The sequence below is a fragment of the Alligator sinensis genome, unplaced genomic scaffold (assembly GCF_000455745.1).
Source record: "Alligator sinensis unplaced genomic scaffold, ASM45574v1 scaffold619_1, whole genome shotgun sequence".
Classification (NCBI taxonomy): Eukaryota; Metazoa; Chordata; order Crocodylia; family Alligatoridae; genus Alligator; species Alligator sinensis.
In genome coordinates this window covers 557,453-569,186 of record NW_005842134.1, presented here as the reverse complement: position 1 = coordinate 569,186, position 11,734 = coordinate 557,453, and the positions used below count along the sequence as shown (strand labels likewise).

The window sequence follows — 11,734 nt, the reverse complement described above, 5'->3', positions numbered from 1 at the left end:
GGGGCAGGGGCTTTAGGTGGGGGAGTGAGGGGCACGAGCAGGACCAGGGGGTCTTTTATTTTAAATCACAGATTTTGGGGGTTTTATCAGAGAATCTGTGATTTGTCAGGGAAAGCCAGAATCCCTTCCAACAATGGAGGAACAATGGACCAAACATTAAACAGCATAATGCTGCCTTTTGTTAAATCAACTAATTGTTAGTAAACTGACTTAAAGAGTTTCAGAACTGAAGTAAAAGATTAAGATGGGCACACTCAGTACCACAAACAGACACTGATTTATCTAGACACAAAGCTAATTAAAGCTATGTAAAGGACACACTGTTTTGAAATGCTTGCAAAACTGAGAAACAAAGACACCTTTTATAACTGAAGAGAGACTGGCCCGACTTCTTTTGATGTAGATGAAGCTGGTTGAGATACACGTTGGTTCTTGGGTGTTTATCTGGGGGGTTTGCAAGAAAGTGGATGTGGATGTGTTAGAGCCCCCTACTGCCCCCCTTTTTTTTCCCTTCTCTCTCATTACGTTTACCAGTAATTCATATAATTATGGGCAGATGTAGAATTTTGAAGGGGGTGTAGATGGTGTGGTACATCATTATTCATTACATATAACAAAACACACATTTTTCTCCAGTTAAAAGAAACTAGAAGCTTTGCCTATATGGTGCGTGCTTAAGGCTCTATTATTCAGTTTAAGATTAAAACAAAAACAGATACAACTTTTATCAGAATATACATTACTTTGCTATATGTTATATTATGTATAAAACACAACAAGCTAGGCAAAAGATAATCAAAATGTTCTTTCATTAGTCTTGTAGTCACTAGAATTTGAAAATTACCATTAATTATTAATACAATACTAAAAATGCATGTAAACATAAAAATCCACTTCTTGGAAAAAGTGGGGTTTTATTTTTATCATGGTGAGACCAAGGTTTTCTGACCAAATGGTTGATGGGATGTAAGGTACAAAAGGTTGAGAACCACTGCACTACTTCTTAAGTGTCTTAACTGTCAATGGTGTGTTCATTGCAGTTATCTCTACACCTGAGTTAATGTTTTTAGTTAGAAATAAAACAATCTGTGAAACAGCAGCTGTATTACCAGGAATAGCTAATAGCATAACTGCAGAAGAACAAATAGCTTGATTAGTGGAACCTCAAGACTATTGAAATAAGGGGTGCTCCAATAAAAATTTTCTTAGCCGATACTGACAGCCAATTATTAACCAGCCATGTTGGCCGATACCAATCTGACAGCTACATTTACAGGCATGCAGCCATGCAGCTTGGAGAGCAGCATCCTAACAGTAAGACTGCAGAGGGGAAAGGGAGTGAAGCAGGGAAGGGAAGTAGATCGAGGCCCTCAAGGTAAGGAAGGGAGAGCGGGGCAGGGACTGCCCAGCCAGGGCAGTGAATATGACCCTGGGGCAGGGCACGGGATGGAGCCATGGGTGGCTCATCTGTGGGGCACAGCGCCATGCCACTGCATGGTCCCCTGGGGGAGGTATGGGGGGGGCATGTGCCCCTCGCAGATTTGTGCACAGGGCGAAGGCAGGCTGGACTGGGGCTGCGCTCAGAGTTGGTGGAGGTGGGGCAGGTTCAGCTGCAGTAGAGCGCAGTGCCCCGAGCAGGGGCGATGCTAGACGGGGCAGGCTACAGCCACCTCAAAATTCCCCAGTCCCCCTGGAGCCACCCCTCTCAGTGCTGCTGTTTACCCCACACAGCTGAGCCTGCTCCCCCCCTACCAGGAAAAGGCCAGGACAGCCTCTAGGCATGAGCCTGCAGTGGGCAGTCTGTCCTCATCTTGTGCACAAATCTGGGGGGCACATGCCCCCCATGCCTCCCCCAGAGGAGCTGCGCAGCGGCAGCAAGCCACCCTCCTCCCCAGATACGCCACTGAATGCTTTCCTTTTCGATAGCCTCATCCTCTCCCTTCTAGTTAGCCAAGTGATTTCCCATCCTTGCTTAGGCAGAAGCTAATGGAAATTTTTCTGGTCTGAGAAAGCCCTTAAGATTATCGTGTGTCACAACAGTGCCTGCATACCCCAATCTAAGATACCATTGCACTGTGCTATATTTTTGCTCTTGATGTTCACCCCGTTTATATCAAGTCAGTTCTGACAATCATACCAATATAATGCTACTTCAGCAAGGATACTTTTAAGGTGACACATAGCAGATATCCAAGAGCTGGAATGTTCACATCCCCGTCAGTCAAACAGACATTTAATTGCCCAAGTGTTACATCTCAACTAGAAGTATGGTTAATCAGTCAATCACTTGCAGAGCTTTACAAGAAAGTCCTATTAGCTAGAGGGATTTTCCTCAACTCCTCTGTGTACTGCAATATCTGCTAGCTGCCGAGCAACTTAAATTTCATGATGCAGGTGACTCACCTGAACTACCACCCACAATCCTTTGCAAGTCATATGGATTGTTAGTTCTGCCGTAGACTTTGTTGCTAGACTCATACCACATGCACAGCTCACTGCAGTTGGTCACCCCCAGCGGGATTGCACCAGCTTGCTTTAACCGGGACACCACTATTGCATCTGATGTGCAGATCAAGTTGCGACGACTAACCAGGCCAGAAGTATTTGGCATCCCTGTGATAAAAAGGTAAACAGGGACAATGGGTCAGAGATTCAGTATGAACAACCTTGAAATGTCAAGCTATGGTTGAGAGATCCTGTGTTCATTTCAAATCCTGCCAAAAAACCAGAATGAAATAACAAATGAGTACCTTGTACAGCTCCCCTTCCCAAACACTAATAACGATTTCTGGGTGAGACTGCCAAACCCAGCAGAAGTTCTCAGTATTCTCCAAAGCTTCCACACTGATGCTAGGTACCACACCCTCTTGCCTCAAGGAGAGCAAGCCAGCCAAAAATCCCAATTAGTGATTCACTGAGCACCTCCATTCAACTGCAACTGGAAAACACAGAACCATTCTCCAAGGAGGAGTCATATTTACCAGCAGTGAGGGGAATGGGATAAGCCTTGCAAAACAGTTTCAGGATCCTAAACCATAGACAGCAGGACAGGGCTTTCCTTGTTTAGATGATTAAAAGGGAACCTATCCTGACCTCTAGATTCTCACACAATATTTAAAACAACAAAAATGTAAATAAATGAAAAGATCAAACTTGTAAAATAAACAGGTCAGCAATCAGACTCTGCAAAAAATATACCATTCATTCTAAGACTCTGTTGCCCCAATACTGCTGCTAATTCTACGCTCTAACGAAGCTAGAGTCAGAAATCATATCTGTAATTTGCCTAGATGGTCACTTCAAAAGAGGTCTGATCTCCTCATGTATAGTAGGGTGCTCAAGACACTTTCAGAGGTACCAAACATATAAAGAGAATAAAATGACTTTGAAAACATATAATGTATATACTGGAGAGGATGATAGCCACAACCCTTGCACAGATGCAAGTAATCTTGCTTGAAAGCTCAGCGACATGGTCCATTTAAAATTATTTATTTAACACTCGGTAAAAATCAAAGTATGGGGAAAGGGTTACTGTCTATTCAGATATTGTAATTGGTCCATCACAGTCATATCTAGATATTAAAAAGGAAAGAAAGCAACAAAACATTGGTCAAAAGAAATGAGAGAGACTTGGCCTAGTAAGCCAGTAACTAGTAAATCAGAACTTTGGCTAAAAACAAACAAAAAAGGAACCTCAAACCAGGGTAGATTAAAGCATGTGGAGACGGTTAGAAATGGGATAATAAATGATGAGTAAGAAAACCAAAAGAACAGGGGAGGAAGTGTTCCAAGGGGTGGTTCAGAGAAGCCAGAACTAAGGGGTAGAAAGCCTGTATTTAGAAAGCAATAAATGAACTGCAGTCAGTAGCTTAATATTTCCAATCTGAGGGTCTAACATATTGTGGGAAGGAGAGAAGACAGGCTGACAAAAGGGAGCTGTAGTCCTCTGACCAAGGCCCACCACCCAGATTTTCTGCTACAGTGAAACTACCACCCTAGTGAAAATGGAGCTAAAAGAGCACAGGTTGCAAATCAAACCTAAACAATGGCTGGTAAAGGCTGTGTGAAAACACACCGTGCAATGCGAAGGCCTCCTTGACGGTGAAAGGAACTCCCAGGAAGGGAAATTTTTCCTGCAGGAAGTCTTCATCTCCAACACCCTCTGAGAGCAGTCTGTCAACCTGCTGGGCCTCCTGTAGGGCTTCCTCAAATCTAAGAGGAATGGTGGGGAAGGAGGAGGAGGAAGAAGAAGAGAGAAAGTTGTCATTCTCTGGCATCAGACCAACCCCAGACATTCTCTGACTGGGATGATCTGCTCTTCACAGATGGAAGGTCAGCAAAAGTAAGAAGGGGGAGTGAGGTAATAGACTAATTAATCAGAACCAGGTAAATTTAAAGAGTTTACAATATTAGGTAGGCAATTACTCATTTCCCTGCTCCCACTGCTATCCATCTCTGACTATATCCAGGACAGAAGCTGGCAGTTTGGTTAAATAAAAGACAAGAGCCAGAAGATGTGGGTTCCACCCCTGGCTCTGCCACAAGCTTCTTCTGAGATCCTGGATGAGTCACCATCTGTACAATGAGGGAGAGAGGACGCTTAACTCATTAATGTCTACAGAGTGTCTTATCAGCCTCAGAACAGAGGTATACAAAGTACACAGCAACTGGCTGACTGACACCTTACCTGAATACTTTTTTGGTTACAGAAGACAAGCCATTCGGGAATAAAGTTCCCAAAAAACATATGAGACATTTGCAGTACATTAACTAAGTAGTTCCACTTGTTAATCAGAAGGTAACTGAATATATATGCCTTTAGGGTAGACAGACCTGAAATTACATTAAAATTAAGTCACTCTTCTACAATCTGCAGCATTCACTCAGACACTAATGACAGTCTAATCCAGATGGTACAAACCAAACTGAACACAGATGTAAAACCTGGAGTTAATCAGCAAGCTTGGTTTTTTAGATCTATTTGGAACCAGCAAAATACCTAGGAGAAACATCATCCTCACAGCACTTCCAGATCCATTGGAATTAAGAAGGACTTGAATTTTCAACAAGGAACTTGTTACTTGAATCCTGCAAATCCAAGGAATTTTCGCCCATCCTTGCCATAAACGACACAGAGCAACAACAGAGAAGGAAGATAATTTGCAAACTGATTAGATTGGTTGATTGATTGGTTAAACCAATTAGATTGATTTTAAAGTATTTTGGATCCAAAATCAAATTAATACTTTTAGCCTTTTCCTAGCTGTGAAGGGGAAGAAGGATGAGGAGAGACAGAATGAAAATCAACAGAGGATGCTCAGTGGATTTAGAACTCCTAGAAAAAGCACCATGCAGCCTTTATGGGTGTCAGCATGATATTGTTAGCCACAGAAACAGTGAGAACATACTGTGAACAAAACTAACATTAAACAGTTTTCAGTAGAGGTGCACTGATATCTCATTCCATATCAGATCAGTACTGATAAAAGGAAAATTGACATTAATCGGCAATTGGCTCTTTTTGGCTGGTGTAGTCGATAATGTCACCTATAAATGCTACTTGCATGAGCACAGCTACAGCATGCATGCGGCCAGAAACGCAGCTAGGCAGCTTGTAAAGCAGCCTTTGGCTGGTAAGTCTGTGGAGGAAAGAGGCACAGGGGAGGGAAGGGGTGTGGGTGAGGTAGACTGAGGCCCCCACGGTGAGGGACAGAGTGGGGCTGGGACAGGCACAGGCACTGCCCAGCCAGGTCACAGAACAGAACCACAGGTAGCTCGGCCAGGGTGCATGGGGTTGGGGGTGGGGCTCCAGCTGCTGCATGCAACTCTGGGGGAGGCATGGGAGGGCATGTGCCCCCTGGATTTGTGCATGGGGTGAGGGCAAGCTGCCCGCTGTCTGCTCGGGGCCGGGGGCTGTGCCGGCCTCTTCCCGGCAGAGGGTCGGGGTGGGTGGCGGTGCCACTAGGAGAGGGGGGGCATACAGTGAGGCTACAGCCACCCCAGAATTCCCTGTAGCCGTTCCCCTCCCTCTCCTTCCCCCACAGTTAGCACCCCTCAGCACCTCTGCCACCCGCCACGAGCACAGACCCAGCCCAGCCCCACTGCCGGGAAGAGGCAGGCACAGCCCCCAGCCCTAAGCCACTCTTCTACAAGGCTGAGGCAGCCTGCCCTTGACCTGCACACAAATCTGGGGGAGGCACATGCCCCCTCATGCCTCCATCAGGAGCATGCACAGTGGTGGGAACTGCCCCCCCTTCTTCTGCCCTGCCACACCCACCATCTGCAGCTCCATCCTGTGCCCTGCCCCAGCCCCACTCCCTCCCTCAGAATGGGGGCCTCAATCTATGGGAGGGGGCACGCAGGGTCAGGGCTGTGCGTGCTGATCCCCACCACTACCACGGGGCTGGAGCCAGCTGCAGCAGTCAGAAGGAGCCACCCCAGGTCTGCTGCACACCCAGGGACGGCAGGATGCACCATAGCCGGGCAGTGTGGAGCGTGTGTGGGGCACAATGGGGCCGCATGCTGCTGGCAGTGGCAGGGAGGTACCGCAGGGCACACGGGCCCTGGACTGCTGCAGGGCAGGAGTTGTGCCCCCCACCCAAGCCAGTCAGCACCGTGTAGAGGGGCTCCCACGCACACTCCACATACCCTCAAACCCTCCCCTGCAAGCCCCACAACCACACCCTCCCCCAGACACAATTACTGTACCCACACACACTGGCACACCTCTGGAAGAAGCCTTCATGCACACTACTTCATGCACACACCCCACCAGCTCCCCACACAACCTCCATACCCACCTACCCACCCATACCCCGACACCCCTCCACATTCCACACAATACACAACAGTAAGACTTCATTTTGAGCTATTATGCAATCACTTCTATGTGTACACAGCACAAAGACACAAATCAGGACAAAAATGTATATATTTTTAAATTAAATTAAAATATATTATTATTATTATGTTGGATTTTTAGTATATAAATTTGGGGGTTTTTTTCCAGTTCTAAGATGGAGAACCCTCTTCCCAAAAGGAGTACCCCCAGGGGCAAGGGGAGGGACTTCTGGTGGCAAAGGTCAGAGGTTAGGGGTAGGACTTCCAGTCCCAAGATGGCAACTAGGGGGCGGGTGCTTGTCAAGGGGCAGGGGTACCCTTGCAGCCCTAGACAGCTCACCAAAACTCGTTAAGCAGCCCTCAAGCCGAAATAATTGCCTGCCCCTGGGCTACTGGATAAGTATGGGCCAATATAGCTGGTTAATAAGCAACCACTGGTATCAGCCAAAAAAAGTCTCTATTGGTGCACCCCTAGCTTTTAGCAGGTTTCCTGTACAGCACAATCTCCATTATGCATTCTGTTTCTTCCAATTTACAAAACCATCATTAAACTACTCCCTGCATATGAATAGAATGTATATGATGAAACCTGCATCTTGTTGTAAGACCTGTTAAGAATATAAAACCTTAAGGAAATACATCAGCAAATACAGTATGTAGCAAGAATGAGAAATAAAGATTTCCTTTAGCTGCAGCTCACTATCTTCCTAAGAGTCAGTAACAACCATACTTTGGTTAACCACTCTTACAATGTTAAATGGCAGTGAGCAGGCATGTAATGACTGGAGTAAGTCACAGCTATGAAACTAGTTCAGGAGACTCCACTGCTTAGTATTAAGACTGCAATTTCTCCTTCTCAACACTAAGCATGAAATGCAGGGCCAGGGTTTGAAAAGGTGCAAAACCTCAAATGGAAGTTGTGCCTAGTCTTGTGCTAGAGGTGCACTAATACATCAGTCCGATATCAGATCAGTAAAGATATAAAGAAAATTGGCTGCATCGGAAATCAGCCCAATGTGGCTCATAAATGCCTGTGCATGAGCACAGCCGCAGCGCAGAACGCAGGCAGCAAGGAGCAGAGCCCGGCAGCTTGGAGAGCTGCGTGCAGCTGGTAAGTCTGTTGTGGCGGAAGGAGAAGGGGGAAGGGAATGGGTGTGGGGAGTGGGCAAATCACTGCCCCTGCCCCCCGCCCGCCCGTGGTGAGGGAAGGGGCAGGGGCACGTGCTGCCCAGCTGGGGCAGTGCAGGGCAGAGTAGAGTATGGGACGGAGCCATAGATCATCAGGGGGGTAGGGGTGCGACCCCAGACCTGCACAGGGTGGGCGGGCAGGCTACAGCTGCAGGCTGGAGCCAGGGCTACGTCAGGCTCTTCTCACCAGGGGCTCGACTCAAGGCAGATGCTATGAAGGTGGCTGCAACCACCCCAAATTTCACCATAGCCCTGCTCCCAGCACCGCCCCGGTTTTTCCCGGGGCATGAGTAGAGGCGGGGCATTGAGCCAAGACCGCACCAGGCACGTGGCGGCGCTGGGAGTGGGGCTACAGCAAAATTTGGGGTGGCTGAAGCCCCCTCCCTCTGTAGCTCCCTTCCCAAGCCCAGCTCCTGCTGAGAAGAGCCCAGCACAGCCCTGGCTCCAGCCTGCCCACCCCACACCATGGAGATCCCGGGGCACACACCCCTGCTCCCCCCCTATGTCCTCCCAAGATGCAAGCAGAAGTGGGACGCCACTTCTCCCCCCCACCCCCCCCAAGCCATGACTTCATCCTGCACCCAGTCCCTGCCCCCTCCCTCACCACGGGGGGGGGGGGGGGCATTGATCGCCCCCACCTCTCCTCCTCAATACCCCTTCCCTCCCCACTTCCCTTCCACCACAACAGACTTACCAGCTGCAAGCTGTACTGGAAATCGAATCGGTACCGGCCGATATGCCTCCTTAAATATCAGCTATCGGTGTCAGCTCACAAAATCTCTATTGGTGCACCCCTATTTGTACCATTACAAGGCACAACCTGTGACACCTACTAGACTGGAATATGGAGAAAACCATTTACCACCCTTTCTCTGACTCACCTGTCCTTGACAACTGCATTGATAAAAGGGTTGACTTCCTTGATCCTCTGGATGTAAGCTTGAATAACATCAACACATTTCACCTGCAAAAATCAACAGATAGTAACTATAGGAACAGAGGGAGGCTGCTAAAAGCCAGGAAGCATGGACAACTTGAGACCGGAGAAAAGGGGTAATTAAACTACTGTTTTAATGGAACATATCTGAGGCTTCTTTGAATGCCATTACACTTCGATTTATTTACTGGAAGCTGTCATACTGTTTTTAACCCCTTTGCTTCTGCCAAAATATTCACGGACACAGTAGCTATTTCCCTGGAACATGCATTTCAGATCAGCATATTTAACAACTATTTCCTATCTTTGTAAACACAGGACATTAACAGTGCCCTTGTCCCTCTGCTCAGTCTATGGCAATTTGGGTGTTTTTCATGTTTTAGACACTAGGCCTAGTATTGTTCATTTGGGTGATCTGCAAAATGTTTAAGAGTAGATTGGGCAAAACACTTGTCTAGAACTGGTTAGATAGGGCTGATCCTGCCTTGAGCACGGGGCTGGACTAAATGACCTCCCTACCAGTAAGGTTCCTTCCAACCCTACTTTTCTAAGATTCTACAATTCTAAATGTATAGGGCTGTGACAGGGAGCCATCCTGGGGCCAGTCACAGTACTGGCCCACCCACCTGTCTACAGCAGTCCGCCCCAATTTGCCCACCCCGCTTTGATGCAACTAAACAAGACTGAAAACATACAGGAGGCCGCCCATTTAATGCCCTGATGCCTAGGGCATTATATACTGCTCTGACCTTCCCTTTGCTGTGTCCCATACCTCACAGATGGCATCCAAATCACTCCTAATTCCCCTGGCCCCATTGCTGGGCCACACACGGTCTCGGGCCCAAACTTGGCCTCAGGCATTCAATCCTGACTGAAGGGAACAGTACCACTTACTCATTCACAAATACCAAAACCTTGTTGCACACAATTGATAGGGTTGGATTGATGCAGTAGCTGTGACAGTCCAAAAAATATGCAAGTGGCAAAGATTGTTATGGGTGATATCTTTTACTGAATAGGGATAGTCTTAGACAAACTTCTGAACACAACGTATTCTTCTTCATTAAGGGTCACAATAAATACAAATCTCTGTACTACAATTATGGCTATTGTCCTAAAGCACTTTAACAACAATATTTAGAGGTGACTTGCCCACATTGAAATTAGCAAGTTCCAAGACAGAATATGCTGCATTTGATAGCTTTTTTAAAATCTATCCCAACCATGCAGTCAGTCCAATACAAGGTATCACCCAGAAAAAATCTTTGCCTCTTGCACAGAATTATTAGACATGGACAAGTTTAACTTCAAATAGGCCCTGACTACTCACTCATTGGCAGAAGAAAACCATCCCCTAATCTCAAGCTCCCTTGCATATCTGATTATATTGCTTGTTTCATTTCTGGGTCTTGTAAAAGGCTCAATTATGCATTACTAGCTCAGTCATGATCTTGTTCATTTCAATGCAAGTAATCTGCTAAATGTTGCTCATAAAGTGCTTCAGGATAGAAGCTGCTGTATAGAAATCTAAATTCAACTGTGACCTTCAATAATGCTTATGGAGGAAGTAGGGACAATCACATAACCTGGTTATAAATACCTACTTCCGTGCCTTTCTTGATAAGCAGCATGACTGTTTCACAAAGCATAAAACTGGTAAATGACAGGAAGAGTCTTGCAAAATTCCAGCTATTCTGCTATTTTAGAATTACAGAAATATAGGGCTGGAGGGCAAGAAGCACGTGGTCCAACCTTTGTTCATGGTGCACTTAACTTTCATAATTCAGTTTTAAACTAATTAAATAAATAAAAGCTTGGTTTGCTGTGTTCTGAGTTTAGACTCCTTTGAAGTCTCCTGCCCACAGACAATGCAACTTCTGACTGATGCCTGCACAGGTCCTGTGCTTTCTCATTTATAAGCACATGCAAGGAGCAGACAGGATCTACTGCATTCTACAACTGCATTTCACTGTGAGCAACAGGTTTGTTTGGCTTCAGACATTTTTACAACAAAAACCGCCAAGATTTTTCTAGTTCCATCTACTGTGATAGGAGGCAAGGCAGCAGGGCATCACAGCTGCCAGCAGGAATTCCAGTTTCTTATCTCAGGACAAGTCACTTGGCTTCTTTAGGTTTCTGTTTCCCCAAACATAAGATGTTGACCTACGTTACAGGATAATTGGAAGAATTTATGCTTGAACCTATAAAAGGTGCTATTCCAGATGCTACTGTTAGTTATTACTGACAGTCTGTTCTTTGGGAGGTAACAGTGATCCTATAGGCACAAGACGCGGATGGCTGGCTAAATGCTGTTCACAACAGTGCAGCTGCTTACAGAGCAAGAGTGGAACAGAAGGGCCTTCTTAGTACAGCACTGGCCAATATAAAAGTCTCCCTCTGGAACAACAAGCCGCTCATCCGTGTCCAGTGACCACACGGGATCATCCTGCCCCAGGCCTTGGCAGAGGACATGCCAGCCCCTGCTCCAGGGGACACGTATCACACAATTTGCTGGTGCAGGGTGCGCTCTAAGCACCCACACGCAGGGAGCCAGTATCGCAACTCACTGGTGAACCCTGTGATGTTTGGGCAGTCCACACCTGCGCCCTAACTACGGTGCCGTGAAAACCATGGTGCCGCTACAAAGAGCCAGCCGGCTACCAGGCGATGCTGGAAACCATAGCCCTGCCCCACGTTACATTCATGGCGCCGGTCGCTGGCGGCTCGCGCCATAAACGCAGCATGCCCGAGCCTGCCGGCACCGAC

The 11,734-nt window shown here is 46.9% G+C and overlaps 1 protein-coding gene across 1 annotated transcript in view; it reads right to left on the bottom strand.

Moving 5' to 3' along the window:
* Nucleotides 1-11,701, bottom strand: part of FAAH2 (fatty acid amide hydrolase 2) — a 29,859-nt gene extending 18,158 nt beyond the window's left edge. Inside the window, exons 1-4 of the mRNA XM_006025163.2 lie at nucleotides 11,630-11,701; nucleotides 8,913-8,995; nucleotides 4,079-4,215; nucleotides 2,404-2,613 (exon numbers count right to left, since the gene is read on the bottom strand). Coding sequence (XP_006025225.1) covers nucleotides 2,404-2,613; nucleotides 4,079-4,215; nucleotides 8,913-8,995; nucleotides 11,630-11,701 — 502 coding nt within the window. The remainder of the gene's footprint in view (nucleotides 1-2,403; nucleotides 2,614-4,078; nucleotides 4,216-8,912; nucleotides 8,996-11,629) is intronic.
* Between the last annotated feature and the right edge of the window lie 33 nt (nucleotides 11,702-11,734).